Source organism: Chelonoidis abingdonii, chromosome 6 (assembly GCF_003597395.2).
Source record: "Chelonoidis abingdonii isolate Lonesome George chromosome 6, CheloAbing_2.0, whole genome shotgun sequence".
In the NCBI taxonomy this organism is placed as follows: domain Eukaryota; kingdom Metazoa; phylum Chordata; order Testudines; family Testudinidae; genus Chelonoidis; species Chelonoidis abingdonii.
In genome coordinates this window covers 42,934,392-42,952,788 of record NC_133774.1, presented here as the reverse complement: position 1 = coordinate 42,952,788, position 18,397 = coordinate 42,934,392, and the positions used below count along the sequence as shown (strand labels likewise).

The 18,397-nt window shown below is 38.4% G+C and overlaps 1 protein-coding gene across 1 annotated transcript in view; it reads left to right on the top strand.

Annotated features, from left to right (window-relative positions):
* ADAMTS6 (ADAM metallopeptidase with thrombospondin type 1 motif 6) overlaps nt 1-18,397 on the top strand; it is a 319,586-nt gene that overhangs the window by 110,944 nt on the left and 190,245 nt on the right. The window contains exons 8-9 of the mRNA XM_075066981.1: nt 6,619-6,662; nt 10,115-10,220. Of these exons, the coding sequence (XP_074923082.1) occupies nt 6,619-6,662; nt 10,115-10,220 (150 nt within the window). The remainder of the gene's footprint in view (nt 1-6,618; nt 6,663-10,114; nt 10,221-18,397) is intronic.

The window sequence follows — 18,397 nt, the reverse complement described above, 5'->3', positions numbered from 1 at the left end:
AGGTACTGCATATGAATATCCAGATATGGAGCACTTATAGGGGCACTACTCAAAGAAAAAGGAGACTTTACTTACCTTGTACAATAAGTGGAGTTCCTTGAGATGTGTGTCCCTATGGCTGCTCCACTACCTGCTCTTCTTCCCTTCTGCCTTGAAGTCTTTCATTTTTGAAAAGGAACTGGAGTGGCAGGGGATCAGTCCCTTCCTTATATTACCCATGTATTGTAGCACCAAAGTATCTAGGACACAGGCACGGACCGCAGACACCATTGACAACAATCACTGATTAAGAGTGCATCGATGCATGTGCATCCTGACATGGAGCACCATAGGGACACATCTTAAGCAATTCCAGTTACTGTACAAGATAAGTAACTTCTTTTCCTAACTATAACTCAGAATTTCATTTATTTAACCAAGTTAAGTACTGAAATGAAGCCCACTAGAGCCAGACTTTGATTATCTGTGGCAGTTTTTAAAAGACATGGAAAACTAATAATAGAAAAAGTTATTTCTGTTGAGTGATATGTAACATGTATATTATGCTTTTCCTTCCTTAGTTTAAATAGCTCCTTTGGTTTTGAGGTTTTTGAGGAAGAAACCAAATAAGATGTGTACTTTATTTTAAGGCAAAATGCTGTTGTGGTATACCACTTTCTGTAAGACTAAGCAAATGCTATAGTAAAACTTTTTGAAAGAAATCAAAAGGGTTTTATTGTTGTAAAATATATTGTTATTTGTAAGGTGTGCACATGAAATGAATTATTAAGATGTTGTAAACATGATGAACTGGTGAATAATCCTATAAAACCTTCATTTTTATACAGCAACTCTCTAAATTTGCTAAGCATTAGATTTACGGTATAATTATTTGTCCACACAACTCCTTTAACACTGAGGGCACCAATTGCACCTGCAAAAACACATACATACACTTTGTGCAGGAAAAAACTGCATTTGTGTGTACAAACAATAGCTGTTTGAAATGCCAAACCACACAAAACTTGCCTGCTTTTGTTTTGTGTAATGATTTTGAAATATAACCCAGACTTGTCTAATGATTCTGTGGAAGCTTGTGAATCCTTTTTGTGAGCCCAAAGGCCTGCTTTTGAGAAAGTCTGAACCAATTTATATTTTTATGTTGGAATCAGGTGAATTTGTCTTTTTGAATGGTGTTTTGCTTTGTTTTTAAGTTCACTGAAGTATGAAACTTAGGGGGCTAGATTCAGTATAAACCTAGACAGGTGACCTGGGCAGCAGTAAGTGTTTCCAGTGTAAGGTTGCAATATGATTGCTATGCGGGCAGAAGAAGAGGGTGAGAAAAGCAAAAACGTGGATGGAATCAGATTGTTTGTTTATATTATGGTAATTGTCAGAGGTCCTAGCTGAGTTCAGAGCCCAGTTGTGTTAGGCCAGCATTTCTCAAATGGGGTGTCCTGACCCTAAAGAGGCTCACAAGGCTACTGTAGGGGGGTCACGGTATTGCCACCCTTACTTCTGCATTGCCTTCAGAGCTGGGTGTCCAGAGAGCGGCAGCTGTTGGCCAAGTGCCCACCTCTGAAGGCAGTGCTGCTGCCAGCAGCAATGCAGAGGAAGGGTGGCTTGGTGTGTGTGAGGGGTCATCACTTTTTGGGAAGGGTCATCAGAGCCTGAAATATTTTGAAAGGGGAGGCCCAGCAAAGAAAGTTTGAGAACACCTGTGTTAGGCACTGTATAAGCTTGTAAGGGACAATCTGTCTTCTGAAGAGCTTACAGTCAAAATCTGTGATGTTGTGATGATGAGAAACAAGGGTAAGAATAAGCAAGATTCAGTTAACAACAACAACAACAACAGTAAAATAAAAAAACCCTCAGTTCATAGATATGGTATTTAGAAATGTTTCCTGAAAAGAAAGTAGTGTTAATAATTTTTGGTCAATGTCATTCTTCCCTCTGAGTTAGTACCATATCAGTCATTAGGTTTAATCTGGTTCCCTGACAAACATTCTGATTAAATAGATCCCCCAATAAAGTTACATCTCAATTAAGTGGTGTAATTATCTTAACCTTATAGCAAATTCCATCTTTCAGAGGAATGGCAAAGGGAGCCTCACCTCTCATTGAAATACCAGCTAGTTACTTTCCTCCAAACTGAACTTTTTCCATTGCAAGTACCCTCATTGACATTTGGGCATTTTTGTAGTCCCCTTCCCAGATGGAAATAAGGCATAAATTTTTAATGGTAAGAGTAATTAACCATTTTTGGAATAATTTAGGAAGTGTCATGGTGGAATCTCCATCACTGACAATTTTTACATAGGGATTGGATGTTCTTCTGAAGTATGTGTTATAGGAATTATTTTGGGAAAGTTCTATGGAACTGAAGATGTCGCCTTCTACAGAACAGGCCCAACAAAGAAAGTAACAGAATGCCACTAGCCGTCATTTCATCCCCCAACTAAAACCTCTCCAGTGCATCATCAAGGATCTACAACCTATCCTGAAGGACGATCCCTCACTCTCACAGATCTTGGGAGACAGACCAGTCCTCACTTACAGACAGCACCCCAATCTGAAGCAAATACTCACCAGCAACCACACACCACACAACAAAAACACTAACCCAGGAACCTATCCTTGCAACAAAGCCGTTGCCAACTCTGTCCACATATCTATTCAGGGGACACCATCATAGGACCTAATCACATCAGCCACACTATCAGAGGCTCGTTCACCTGCACATCTACCAATGTAAAGTATGCCATGATGTGCCAGCAATGCCCCTCTGCCATGTACATTGGCCAAACTGGACAGTCTGTACGCAAAAGAATAAATGAACACAAATCAGATGTCAAGAATTATAACATTCAAAAACCATTCAGAGAACACTTCAACCTCAGTGGTCACTTAATTACAGATCTCAAAGTCGCAATACTCAGAAAAAACCCTTCAAAAACAGACTCCAACGAGAAACTGCAGAATTGGAATTAATTTGCAAACTATACGCCATAAATTAGGCTTGAATAAAGACTGGGAGTGGATGGGTCATTACACAAAGTAAAACTGTTTTCCCATGCTAATTTCCACCCCCTCCCGCTGTTACTCACACCTTCTTGCCAATGGTTGGAAATGGGCCATCCTGATTAGCACTACAAAAGTTTTTTTTCCTTCTGCTGATAATAGCTTACCTTAATTAATTACCCTTGTTACAGTTGGTATGGCAACACCCATTTTTTCATGTTCTTTGTGTATATATATATTTTCCTACTGTATCTTCCACTGCAGGCATCCGATGAAGTGGGTTTTAGCCCATGAAAGCCTATGCTCAAATTGTTAGCCTCTAAGGTGCCACAAGTACTGCTCGTTCTTTTTTCTATGGAACTGTATTCTACAGGAGGTTGGACTAGATTATCACCATGGTCCCTTCTAGTCCTGGAATATATGCAGTTTGCTGTGTTTCTACTTTCTCCTTCTTCAGCTTTTTACTTAAAACACTTTTCCTTCAAGTCTTGTCTATCACCAGCCATCTCTATTTCATACATGCGGCTTAGTGAGTAAAGTAATCCCCTTAACAGGGATGCTTTCAGATGATTTTGTAACATTCACTGGCATTTGGTCTTTGTCTGTCTCTGTCTAATGTTACTTTGTACATTTTTACTTCTAACAACAGCTTTCATTCTTTCTTTTGTTTATGATACATGCAGAAAACATATACTCTGCATCACCACTGCTTACTCCTATCTGCTAGTCAGTTTCTTTCAGACACGCTCATTACACATGTTGGCCCACAATATTGCAAATCTCATAAAAGTCTCTTCTACCATTTCTGGGCAGACACCTGGCTCAGTGCCAATCCAGTGCAGATAATTCCTTTTCCCAATATTATAGGCATCTCCAGTAACATGCATCTCCCCAGACAGTAACAACTGTACTACTGAAATCCCTTTTCTGTTACATTACAATTGCACTTAATCAGGATGAAAAGCTATCCACTGGGGCTTCCTGATTAAGTGGATTCCACTGTAATGCAAAAAAAGGCTAGAAGAAGTGGAGTCAAAAGAAGAAAAGGCCAGTACAATTCAGAATGATTTGGATAGACCAAGTACACAAACAGATGAATGAATTGTGCCATTCACCTCATAGAAATGTTAGGTAATGAGTTTAAGAACAAACCAAATGAAAAGAGAGCATCCAGAACCTTGTGGCACAAAGGGTAGAAAATGAAAAAGATATATAGTAGATCAAATAAGTCCTTTGGCATTGTTTAATAGAAAAACAAAGGTTTGGAATTCATAAGAGAAATTATGAATGTCATTAGGACAATATTCTAGCCTGTACAATTGGACTGTTAAGTGAGGCCATATTTAGAATAGTTTGACTGTTTGAGGTGTTTTCTTACAAAATGGTTAGAGCTGATCAGAAAGTAGAAAATAATTTTTCCACAAAATTTCATTTTGTTTTGTCACTGAAATTTCTTTTTCATAAAACGTTTCCTAGTAAATCTACTCTACATAATTGAATAATAGAAGGTACACAGGACAATCAGATTGATAAATGGTGTTGATTATTCAAAAATGTGAGAGAAAGTAGGGATTTTACTCTGATCTCACTATTGTTGCACTGGTGAAACTTCACTGAGTGCAGTGGAGTTACTGCAGATTCATACCAGTATAATTGTGAGTAGAATCAGTCTCTAAGGGTAAGTGCTGGCCCCAATGAAGTCAGTGATAAAGCTCCAATTTACTTACTGAGAATATATTTTTGTTTCAAGGTGTGCTGGTCTAACTGTTCAGTTCCCAGTAGCATTAAATACTACAGCACAATAGTAAAAAATTTACTATTTACTCCAGGTACTTTCTTTTGTTGGGTTCAGATCTACATATTTATGGTATTCAAACAAGTTACTTTTTCTCACTTAATATGTCTAGGCCCAATCTTTCTGCCCTTGAGATAAACAAAAGTATTGCCATAGCTTCAATAGGAGTAGGTTCAGGCCCTTTACAGAATGCAAAATAATAAGTCCTGCATCTTCAAATATGTAAATGACATGAAGTGTGTGGTGAAAATCTCGCTATCTCCCTATTTATATTTGTGTGACCTATTAGATAGTTATGTTCCCACACATTGTATAGCAGAATACTGATCTGAGTTCCCATCCCTCAAATTGCATAAGAGGAACTAGGTTAAAATGTGGCTTTGGATGCCCATATAGGGCTTCTCTTGAAATCGGTAAGAACTTTGCATGCACATATTATGACACAATTTGAGTCACTTCAAGTGGGAACTGAATACACACATTTCTGAGATCACAGTTAGGCCATGTTCCTGCCCACTGCTCCACATAGGCAGATTCCTGCACCCATGTGGAGACCTTCTGAAATCAATAGGGTTACACCTGGACAAAGGGGTCTACATGTATGGGGCATTTATAGGTTTAAGGGCCTAATCTTGCACTCAGAAATTTAGTCCATGGAGTTGGGTTGTAGACAAACATTTATTCTGGCACTTAAAGAGTTTATACATCTCATATATTACTCATAAATTGTCACTGATCCATGTTTGAAACAGGTACTATTAGTTTTTTAAAATATTTTAGTAGTCTGAAATTAAAAAAAGGTCCAAGTTAAAAAATGAGAGTGAAAAAAGGAATCCATGTCTCCTCATCTTATTTATTGGTTTTACTTTCTCACAGTGCAAAAACCTTGTAAACACATGCTCTGAAACATTATACTGCAAGGAAATCATTATAAATCCCTGAAAACGTTAAGTCTATAATAATGCTGGCATATCATAACTATAGGATTGTGGCTGTAACACATTTAAAAATATGCAGTTATAGTCCATTGGCCACATTATTTACACTGAATATTAGCTGTACTGCAGGAAACATGTTTTAATTCCTTTACAGGCTCCAAAACACTGATATGTTTATTTCACCATGTCATCTGAACAGAGACTCATTGTTTGAACTTCAGTATTAGGAAGATTATATCTAAAGTGAGGGAAGCTTTTAACAATTTATTTAGCTGTTTGTAAGAAAATATAATAAAAATTAAAAAATTTTAATAACTTACAATGCATTACTTTTAAAGGACACATAATAATTGGAAGATAACAAAAGGACAAACCTGATTCTTATTTGCCTGAGTTTAGATAATTTTAGTTTAATAGCAAACACTTACACATAATGAAATCAGAGAGAACAGTAGCAATTAAAATGAAAGCTGTTCAATGTTGTAAAATATGCCATGTCCACAATAAGAAAATGTTTCAGCAGATTTAGAAATATAAACGTTGCTAGTAGCCTCTTGAAGGAGTAGCACTCTGCAGGCATGCAGCTGTAACTTCATAACAGCATGGTAGACTGTTTTATGGAGCTGGTGATTACAAAGATCCACTTTAACTGTTTTTTTCTTACTGGCAGGTGTCCCACTGGCCTGAGGCCAAAGACTGTGAGCATACTGCAGCCTGTGGTTTACACCAGAGTGTAGAAAATGCCGTCACTAGTTGGCAGCACATAATTACACTGATTGTGGTCTGACAACTTGACCTACGATATAGAAATGTGATAAATATGCAAAATATCTCACAGATATGACCCTCTTACAAGTTGTGTCTGATTGTTTTTCTCCTCAACAGATATGATATCTGCACTTATAAAAACAAGCCCTGTGGAACACTGGGTAAGTTTACAAAGTGGAACTTCAGCTTGTATTTGTTATTTGTTTGCATTATTCTGATTATTGATCATTGTTTAGTTTTGACCTCTTCTGCTAGTGAGCCTTCTCAAATATACACACATAAACAGTAAAATGTAACTTATGTGGGTATAGGTTTTGTTAGATCACTGGAAGATTAAATTATGTGAATTGCTGTTGGGCGTTTCTTTTCTGGCATCTGTAATGCTGATAAAACCTACTAGATGATTCAAACTTACCAAACAGTAATTAAAGCAGACAACGTACTGCTTATTTCCATATAATCTATTTCCATTATATATTTCAAAAATACAAATGGGAGAGGAAGGGAAAAAAAGACCCAGCCCCAGGAAACAGACTTTGTGGTTTAAATTGTTGCCATACTGTGTGAGTCGAGGTGCAACATCAAGACTGCTTCTTCTATAAAGCATTATGGAAAATAATCCAACAATGTAAATTAAAACAATATTGGAACTCCTTGGTGCCTTGACAGTGGAAAGCACATTTGTCAATATTATGGACAGAGTGGAGAGATATTGTCCTTGCCATTCCTAAATTTGTCACCACAAAGGTGTGTGTTATATATCATAGATATTGCAGTTTACTAGAGTTTTAAAGACAGAAATTATTATTAAAGAGACTTTCATGCATGGACTAAGTCTAATATGTACCTAACAAATCACTTTTTCAACCTTAAATCATTCCATTAGCTTCTTCCTTGTAATTAACTATCAGCACTTCAATTCTGAGTTGGAGACTAGTTTGGCTTATTGATTTTGTGTGTGATTATTTTGTAGGTCTTCCACTGATCAGAGTCAACCATGGTATTTTTTTTTCTGTTTCATCCAGTACTGTCTTCACTGAATCATATTCTGATAACTTTAACTCATGTTGAATAGTAACTTACTATACAAGTGGTCCTACTGAAGTCACTAGGGCAACTTGTGCAGTTAAGCTGTAGTCAATGTGAGTAAAGGATATTGGAATCTGGCCCACTGTAAACATAATCCATATGCATAACGTATTTTAGTATAACATAAATGCCTTCAGACTACATATTTCTAAATTAAAGCCAGCACAGAGATGTCAAAACTGCGAAGGCGAACTAATGTCACAGAAATGCCACTGCAAGTGTTCAAAAGGGGAAAATATCAAAGGAAACATTTAGTGAAAAACATTTTTCTTACTTTATACTCATATTTAATGTAGTTGACTATTAGTGCACTAATCCTCATTTTATAAGACTTCAGCATAGAGCCAAATTCTGCTCCACTTGAAACCAGCACAGTGGAGGCCAGACTTGGCTGCATACTTTCCTAAATAGAAAGTGAACAAATTTTAAATTGATGCTTTTGTTCATAAAGAGTCAATTACAACCTCCCTCCTCCTTTTCTGCAATGGGAATCTTGACAACAGAACTATGGCCATTTCTTTGCATTGTGGGAACTGGAGTGGGAGTAGGGACAATATCCTCTATGGCTCTGAGTCAACAAAACACTTAAGAAATGCTGAAGTGCCATTGACTTCAAGAAGTTAGAGTGAAGCGCATGCTTAATGGGAACATATATATGAAGTCCCCATAGCAGCAGCACAATGAGTAGGAGGAACCCTGGGTGCCCTGGGGAGAAATGGGGCTAGAAGATCTTCCGCTAGACAGATCTTCTAGTTCTTCCCTTCCAATCTCTGGCATAAAGAGTTACGCAAGGAGCTATGTAGAAAAAGCAGCTTGCATCAAGGTTGTCTCTGTACTGCAATAAACCACCTATGGCTGTGTCTGGCCCATGTTAGCTGACTTGGATTCAAAGGGTTCAGGCTGTGGGGCTGAAAAATTGCAATGTAGATGTTCGGGCTTGGGTAGGAGCCCAAGCTCTGAGATTCTGTCAGAGGGGAGGGATCCAGAACTCAGGCTCCAGCCTGAGCCCAAATGTCTACACTGCAATTTACAGCCCAGTGAACCTGGGTCAGCTGACATGGGCAAGCTGTGCGTGTTTTATTGCAGTGTAGACATACCTAAAGTGGCTGTGCAGCTGCTATGTGGCTTCAGTGGAGGATCTCTCCTCCCTCTCTTATGCATCTGCTGAGCACCTGGCTCAGCTTCTTGGGGCAGGTCTGGGTTCTGGATTTGGCCTGCGCTGTTTGTTGCAAACATAAAAACACTGTACAGAATTACAAATCATTAGCCTGAGCCTCCGGCCATTATTCCTGTGAGTAAGGGTTGCTGGACCAAGTTCTATACACTGAACATATAGGGATCACTTTACACACCCTTGAACTGTGGCCACCTCAGTGGAGGAACATGACAGTCATAAAAGTGCTTGGTACACTACACTCAAATTCAGGAAGCAAAGAATACCTCTTCCAATTAGAACAACAGAGAATTTTAGGCAGGTTGAACATTATTATTAGGCTGGCAACAGATAGTAGACTGCAAAAATTTGTTAAATATTTTTCTTCATTCTCTCATCACTAATCTTTTCACCCCAGTCACCTCGTCCTCTCTTTCCAGTGGTTACTAGTCATCTCATTCCTACTTATTTTAGGCAGAAGGGCATGATTTAGCACCATTTTCTCATGAAAGGTAACAACTTGCCTTCCATGGCAAAGTAACTATTTTTCCAGTCACTGTTTTGGAGCACTGTATTTTGCAGGACAGGTGATTCCCTTGGAGAGGCTGTTAATGCTTCTTCCAGATAAAAGACCACAGGAAAGAATATCTTAGGTAAGGCTGCTGGTTAGATTCCATCAGCAGTGACAGCAAAGTAGTTCTGCCATAGTATATATTCTATGTGATGTTCTAATGCTGAAGAGTGTGTATGACACAGCAGAGCTATATTCTGTAAGTGCCAGTAGCTTTCTTCCTGTTAAGGAATCTTTTAAAAGCACTTATAATACAATGATAAATGGAAAAGCCTTCCATGTTTAAGTGAATGTTTTTTATTAACATGTCTCCTTTCCTTTTTGATGCATTCGGTTTTATTTTTATACAAAAAAAAAAGTACCCCTTGGGGCTTTTTGTAGCTAAAAAAGTTTCTTGTATGTTTTTAGGAACCCACTAAGCTTAAACAGATCTCTTTAGAAAAATAATGTGGATACATTTTACTTTCTACAACCTCAAGAATGTTAAAATAAAAATGTTTTCTTGAATTCTCTCTCCTGGCTCAAGTTACTAGGTGGTCCCAAGTTACCAGAAGTAAAATTTATAAATCTAACCCCTAGTCTAGACATTTTCCAGCACTGACTGTAGTTCAAAAATATTAATGTCTAGCCAGCAAAGAGAAATTGCCCCCAGTGATTTTGAAAATGACTAGAAAGTTAACCTTTTGCCAACTGCTCCTTCTGTGTGTGGAGGTTATTAAAAAGAATCCAGTCATTTATAACTAGGGCTTTTAAAACTTGAACACCTTGGCATGACCCTTTGTGTCTCCTTGTTTATTCAGGCTTGGCCTCTGTGTCTGGAATGTGTGAGCCTGAAAGGAGCTGCAGCATTAATGAAGACATTGGCCTAGGTTCAGCTTTTACCATTGCACATGAGATTGGTCACAAGTGAGTGAGTTTAAAAATATATATAATAAATTTGATTATACCACCTTTGAAATAACAATGTAATCATTACTATCACAATCTCTTATGTTTTGGCTGTACCATCTCTCCTCTAGTGCCTGTGGTTGCTGTAGATAACATTATCCATGATGAGTGGTGATACATTTTATTTGGTGTATTTTATCAAGAACTTCTACTTTAGAATTAAGTCTGTATTGCTTACCTTTCTACTTCAGATCCCAATTTAATATGATTCTGATGCTGGGCTCATAAATTGCCTACCTTGTTTCATATATATATTTTTAAGATTTGGTTTTGGTATTGGTATTGTCTTTTTTCCCTCTTTCCTTTGTCTACCTCTCTTAGTGGATCAAAAGCAGTTAAAAGGTAAAGATTATTATTTCTCATATATATTTTTTTTTAAATCATAATTAACTCCAATTTGATCTGTACTGGGACCAGTGCTGTTCAACATATTCATAAATGATCTGGAAAAAGAGGTGAACAGTGAGATGGCAAATTTGGTAACTGACGCAAAATTACTCAAAATAGTTGAGCCTAAAGCTGACTGTGAAGAGTTACAAAGTCATTAAACTGGGTATCTGGGTAACAAAATGGCAGATGAAATTCAATGTTGATAAATGCAAAGTAATGCACATTGGAAAACATAATCCAAACTATTTATATAAAATGATAGAGTCTAAATTAGCTGTTGCCACTCAAGAAAGAGATCTTGGAGTCATTGTTGATAGCTGTCTGAAAACATCCACTCAATATGCTGTGGCAGTCAAAAAAGCTAACAATATTTGGAGCCATTCAGAAAGAGATAGATAATAAGACAGAAAATATCATAATGCCACTATATAAATCCATGGTACACCACACCTTGAAAACTGTGTGCAATTCTGGTCACCACATCTCAAAAAAGATGTATTAGAATTGAAAAAGGTGCAGAGAAGGTAACAAAAATGATTAGAGGTATTGAACAGCTTCCATGAGGAGAGGTTTAAAAAATGTGGACTGTTCAGTTTGGAAAAGAGATGAGTGACTGGGGATATGATAGAGGTTTATAAAATCATGAATTATGTGGAAAAAGTGAATAAGGAAGTGTTATTTACCCCTTCATATAATCCAACAACCAGGGGTCCCCAATGAAATTAATAGGGATCATATTTAAAACAAACATAAGGAAGTACTTCTTCAGACAATACAGAGTCAACCTGTGCAACTCTGCCTAGGGATGTGAAGGCCAAAAGTATAACTGGATTCAAAAAATAATCAGATAAGTTCATGGATGCTAGGTCCATCTATGGTTATTACCCAAAATGTTCAGGGATGCAATCCCATGATCAGGTGTCCCTAACTCTCTGACTCCCAGAAGCTGAGACTAGATGACAGTGATTGGATCACTCAATAATTATCGTGTTCTGTTCATTCCCTCTGAAGCATCTGGCACTGGCCACTGCTGAAAGACAGGATATTGGGCTAGATGGTCTGACCCGGTGTGGCCATTCTTATGTTTTTATGATTAAAACAATATTTTTATTTTTACTATTGGTACAGCTGTAGTAATGAACTAACCATGAAGTATGCACAATAGTCATAACATCACTTGCACTTTCAAAACACCCATATATCATTTTGAAAGAACATGATGTTTTGGGACAACAATAACATTTGATTAAAGACTGATCTTGGAATGTTTCAGGTCTGCATTCAAAAACAAGCATCACCAGTAACCTCTGATGAATATAAAATGACTAGGCACCTCCTATTATGATTCATCAGGTCTCCTTCCTTGTTTACATGGGTTGACCAATGCTGAGTTATGGATGACATGTTTTTCCAGTCATTAACTGATGCAACAGCTAAAAATTCCCATACAGACTAAAATGGAAACTATCAATCTATTGAACAGAATCAGCAATTGGAAGTACATACTTATTCCAGCCCACCTATCATGCAAGATAATTGTTAGGCAAGTATTACCTCATTTATTTTATCTGTGAAAAAAAGGCTGATTTTTACAGGCATTTACACTGAGATAGATCATTTTTTACAAATCCAAAAAACAATTGTTCAAAACTGAATCAAAAGTAAGAAAAACTAATTTAAAACACATGTAGTTCATTCTCTCTTTATATCTTTCCTTCTCTTTCTGTAATTATTTACATAAGTGATAGAGTAAAGGAAAATATATTTCCACTCATGAGGGAATAACTTCTATGATTCACTGAAAGCCCTGGAATTCTTGCTCATTATCGTCTTTTATAATTATATACAACCCTACTGTGAACTTAGTGTACTCTATTCACATAGGAAAAGATCTTCAGGTGATACGTCTACATACATACAGTATGTATTGTAGTGCTGTTAAATCATGTGGATATAGGTTTTAGAGAAGTTATTTACATAAGTGTAAATTTAAATGGTAAATCATTCATATCTATGGTGGTATGAGATGCTAGTGTGATGACAGTGATTTCTGCATATGGTTTGGGTATGGATTAGACTCTGGGAACAATAATGCAGCCATCCTGCATGTCCTGTGATCACAACATCTTTTTTTCTTTGAGCTGCAGCTATGTTTGCCACTACCCATACTCATACATTTTTGGCACTGTTTCCTTTCTTTATACTTAATGTCTCTTTTAAAAAACTCTGACTTGGACGTTACTGGAGGTTCCCACCTCATACTCCAGTATGGACCGAGTTTGTCAAACTTTGTGTTGAGAAGTGTGTGAACACCAATTTCATTTTCCCCTGTTTTCTAATGCAGGTGTTCTCATGACAAATTTTTTGGTGGCCTCAGAGTGTGGCTACCAACTCTTAGTGGTGGCTGGTCTCACACTTTTCCCTAAAATACTTAATTAGCTTTAGGAAAAACAAATAAATATGCACATATACACCTCCAAATCATTGCAATTTATTTATTGCTAGCTAGTACGTCTATTGTGAAAAGTGATATTAACAAACATACAAGTCTCACTTTTCACAGCAGACTTACTCAGCCCTGGCAAGCCTGGGGACAAATTAAGCCTTGGAGGCTGTGGCCACGAGAAAAGTCCCTGATGGCCACATGCGGCCACAGTGGCCGCATTTGAGAATTGCTGTTTAATGCAAGGAGTGACTGCACAATGCAGCACAGCTTGCCTTTGGTTGTAAAAGCTAGTTACAGTGAAGTCCAGGAGGAATGTATGGAGAAAAAAGTTGGTCTATAAACAGTAGTTAGTGGCATCTGTTCTAATATTTTGAGCCATCTAGCCATCATCCTACCTTCCACCCAAAAAGTTTTGTGACTAAATTATAAGAGAGTGCAAATTTCCTCTCCTCCTATTTCTCCTTATTTTCAAACTGGATAGAGCTTGGTACTGAGTGTACTTGAGGGTACTTGCTTGCATGAGTAAGCTAACTATATCAAAGAACATTCTTAACTGTTTTCTTTGATTGTGCCATGATAATCACTGTACTATTTATTCATAACTACATGGGAAATTGGGAACTGACTTCCTTATTAAATGGAAAATTGAAGCATATAACTATATTTAAGTGACATGTCTAGACTGAGTACATAATATCCACAAAAAACTGAATTAAATTAAAAAGGAAAGAATTCACTCTGAAATACCGTGTTTTGATTAGTTATATAGTAGCCATGGCATACAGAAGTTGTGAAAACTGTGGAACTGAGGAGAAGAGAGAGTAGCAAATAAACTGCTGTGTTTATATGGAAATTGTAATGTAACTGTACATATTTTGCTGACTTGTACATACTTTCTCTGAAATATGACTTCTAAGATATCATTGAGAGAAGTATGACTCAATAGGTTTCATAGATTCATAGAGTTTATGGTGAGAAGGGACCAGCAGATCTTCTAATCTGACATCCTGCATATTATAGGCCATTAAATTTCACCCATATATTGCTCCCTGTACTGAGTCCAATAACTTGTGGTTTGCTAAAGCATATCTTCCAGAAGAGTATTCAGTCTTGATCTGCAGACATCAAGAGATGGAAAATCCACTACCGCCCTTGGTAGTTGTTCCAGTAGTTAATCACCCTTACTGTTAAAAGTATGCAGGGCCGTCCTTACCCATATGCAAAGCACACAGCTGCGTAGGGCACCAGAAAACTTGGGGCACCAAATTTCCTGGTGCCCTGCACAGCTGCGTACTGCTCCAGCCCTTGCCCCACCTCTTCCCACCTCACTCTGTCCCAGCCCCGCCCCCACTCCACCCCTTCCCCAAAGCCCTTGCCCTGTTCTGCCTCGCTCTGCCCCTGCTCTGCCCGAGCCCCACCTCTTCCCACCCCTGAGGACTGCAGCAGGGCCAAGCCTGCACTCACCGGCGGTGGGAATGCAGGCACCTGGCCCCCCCAAGCCAGCCTCCCCTACTCCCGCAGAGGCCTGTCACGCCTCCCCTACACATGGTGTGGGGGAGGGGCTGCAATAGGGCCCTGGTATAGGTAGGGATGTCCCTCAAAGTACGTGCCTAATTTCTAATTTGAATTTTTCTGGTTTCAGTTTCTAGCCGTTGTCCTTGCTATGCTTGTCTCTGCTAGATTAAAGATTCCTTTAGTAGTATCTGGTATTTTCTCCCCATGAAGGTACTTGTACACTGTAATCAGTGTCACCTCTCAATCTTCTGTTTGATGAACTAAACAGAGCTCTTTAAGTTTCTCACTGTAATGCATTTTTTCCAACCCTCTAATCATTTTTGTGCAGCCTCTCCACTTTTTCAGAATCACTGCTTTCCCAGGATACAGTCCCCTGTTACATAGATATGACCTGCGTTTCTTGTTCCTAAATGTCTAAGTTTCCATTTCACTCTAATAAAATGCATTTTGTTTTAATGGGCCCAGTTTACCAAGCAATACGGATTGCTCTGTATGACTGTCTGTCTTGATCATTATTTATCACTCCACCAATCTTTGTGTCATCTGCAAATTATCACCTATGATTTTATATTTACTTCCAGATGATTGGTGAAAATGTTGAATAGTGTGAGCCTAGCACCAGTTCCTACCAAACCCCATTAGAAACACCCCTGTGTTGATAATTCTGGAATCCTAAAAGCCAAACATAGCTTCTTTACTATGGACATAGACTACACAGAGATTGGAAGAGATTTGTTTTTCTTTCCTGGGTAACATAAATACAGCATGGCTAACATGTCCCTCCCTTTCATCACAAGGGAAGCAAAATTCAGTATATGTCGTGTTGAATTTGAGTTGCCTGTTGGACATCTAATGTCAGATGTTGTAAAGACAGAGATGTGAGACTGTACAGAAGAGGAAAGGTCTGGCGTAGAGAGGTAGATTGGGGAGTCATTGACATAGAGTGAGAAAGATAACGGAGCAGAAGGAAGACAAGATGAATGTGTAGTGGAAGATATTTGGATGGTTTCTAGATTTTATACAAAGTCTTTCAGTAGCTCAGGAGCAGAAGTGGAGGAAATGGATATGAGAAGAGAAAGAGAAATTACCAAAATAAGTGAAATTGGTGTGATTATACTGTATTATTTATTATTAGTGTGCTTGCTGGATCCGTGCTGGCATATGTATGTCTACCTGAGCTGGGAATTACACCCCCCAGTTGCAGTGTTATACTCAAAAGGAGTGAATGATTGGAGGAGAGAGAGAACGAGTCATTTTAAAGGAAATAAGGTGGTAAACAGAGAACAGGGAATCAAAGTTTGGAAGACAAGATAAGAAGACAGAAATGTTGAGTGAAGACAAGATCAAAAGAACAGTTAAGGTAATTGATGGACCGATTGGTCGAGAGCTGGAGAAAGTGAAGGAGAGGAAATGAGAGGCAGATAAACTAGATTATTAATGTGGAATTTGGCAACCCCAAGGATAAGAGTGCTAGGTTAGTATCAGAGAAGATAGCCAGGTATCCAAGTCAGAGAATAAGGAAAAGAAAACAGCTGGATAGATGTGGAAAAAAAAGTGAGGTTTGAGTGGGTGGAGAGGGAGGTGGGATATCAGCAGCCGCATCTTGCTGAGGGCAAGGAGGGAATGAGAGAGAGAAAGAGAGAACATGTATTGATGAGTTTCTTGGAGATGGAACTTAAAACAGCTAATGCACACCCAGTTTTGAAATAGCTAATACCACTAGGATGTGCTTGGGGTATTAGCTGAAGCTGTGGGACTCCTCTTCACTCTATATTCGTGGTAGACTAATGGTCTACTTACCTATGCTGCCCCTTTGGGTATGGCTACACTGCAATTAAAAACGTGCTGCTGACTTGGGCTTGTGGGGCTCAGGCTAAGGGATGGTTTAACTGTAGTGTAGACATTTGGGCTTGGTCTGAAGCCATGACTCTGCATAGTGGGAGGGTCCCAGAGCACAGGCTGCAGCCTGAGCTGGAATGTCTACAACACAATTAAACAACTCCTTAACCCAAGCCCCATGAGCCCGAGTCAACTGGCAGAGTCCAGCCGTGTGTGTTTAATTGCACTGTAGACATACCGTTTGATGGGCAAGCAATGTTGATCCATTGTCCCTAACAGTCGTCCTAGAGACATTTTCCTGAATTGTAGCAAGTTGTCATCAATTCTTCAGAAGCAGTGGGACTATATTCCTGTTCCTCCTAATCCCATCTGCATGATGGGTCCTTAACTTTGGTACTGAGAGGTTCCCTAGAGTGCACTAAATTATGGAAATCCATTTCTCATCCAAGGAAAGTGTAAAAACTGCACACAAAAAAAGCAGTTAATTTAAGCTGATTGGAGGCATGTTCAAATAATGACAGGGGAATGGAGTTACAAATGGCATAGAAGACTCCAACCAAAAAGAATAGGGGCATGCATATCATGTCCCAAACCACATCTAGCACCAACTACCACCAACTGGCACTTGGGTCTCCAATAAACCTGTCCCTTGCAGTCCATGATGGATGGGTTGGCACCTAATTATAAATGAAGGAGCATGTCCTCCATCACGGGAGGGCTGAAAGACCATATCAAACCTATGGGTGATATTTGAAGCTCTGTTACCAGAATGACTGGCTCAACAGTATGTGATGGTTTACATGATCCATGTGTGAAAGAGAAACTCCGCTAAGAGACAATTGGCCTCTAAGGTCAGCCCAACGAATGAGAGTCCATAAGGCCATTTTAAGACAGTCTCCACTGGAATTCCAGTGTTCCACTTAGCCCAAGCAATAGTTTCTTGCCCTGTTGCATATAGAACAATCATTTCACCTTAAAGAGGCACTGAATTAACTGGAAATATCATATAAAACAATCATTAAATAACAATATATTCATTTCTATATTTCTTTTGGAGTTCAAGAAATGATATTTCCTTTATTATGTCTTGTGTCTACCTCATGTTATATTGTAGTTTTAAAAACTCACAACTTATGTTAACTAAAAAAAAACTTCATTGGGACTTCAGCTTTAATGATTAATTGTCCAAATAGACTTAAATGTCATAAACATGAGGCTAGAAAAACAATTCTGGTTTCTGTGATGTGAAATAAGATTAATATCTTGTGATATGTGGAAAATATAGTTTAAACTTTAGAATTATAAGATACTACAATCATTAGTCTTACATTAAAATATTCAAGGAAAGAGAATGCAGTAACATTTCACAGATTTTAACAAAAGCATAAGTAGAATTGAATAAATGGAGGTGGAAAGAAAGGTTACACTAACATTCAGGGCAACATGAATGCTGATTTCATATTTCCAAAGGAAATCTAAGCACAGAAGTTTGCTTTGTGATTAAAGACAAAGCTTACTTCTCTGACCCACTGTGCTGATGATCACTATTGCAGATTAACACTCCCTTGTGCAGCACCTTCACTAACTTTACCAGGTGTTCGACTTGTGAGATATGTGCAGGCTATTTATCCACAATGCAGATCTGGGAGGATAATTTTGCCCTAGGTCATTAAGATGTGAACGAGAGTTTGCCATTGCCCTGTTGCAAAATTTATGTTTCTGAGCTGACTATAATTTTTTTCAGTGAATCAGACTTGATTGTATTTTAAAGTGCTTCATAAGTAGCACAACACAGAATTATGCTCAATTAGGTGACCACTATATATATATAAAAAATATTCCCCTATGGGTGGTATGTGTCTTCCTCAAGCTCGGGTCCTCTACCAGAGGCCTGGGAGTTTGAGGGTTCTGCGCAGTATCTTAGCTGTTCCTAGCACTGCACTCT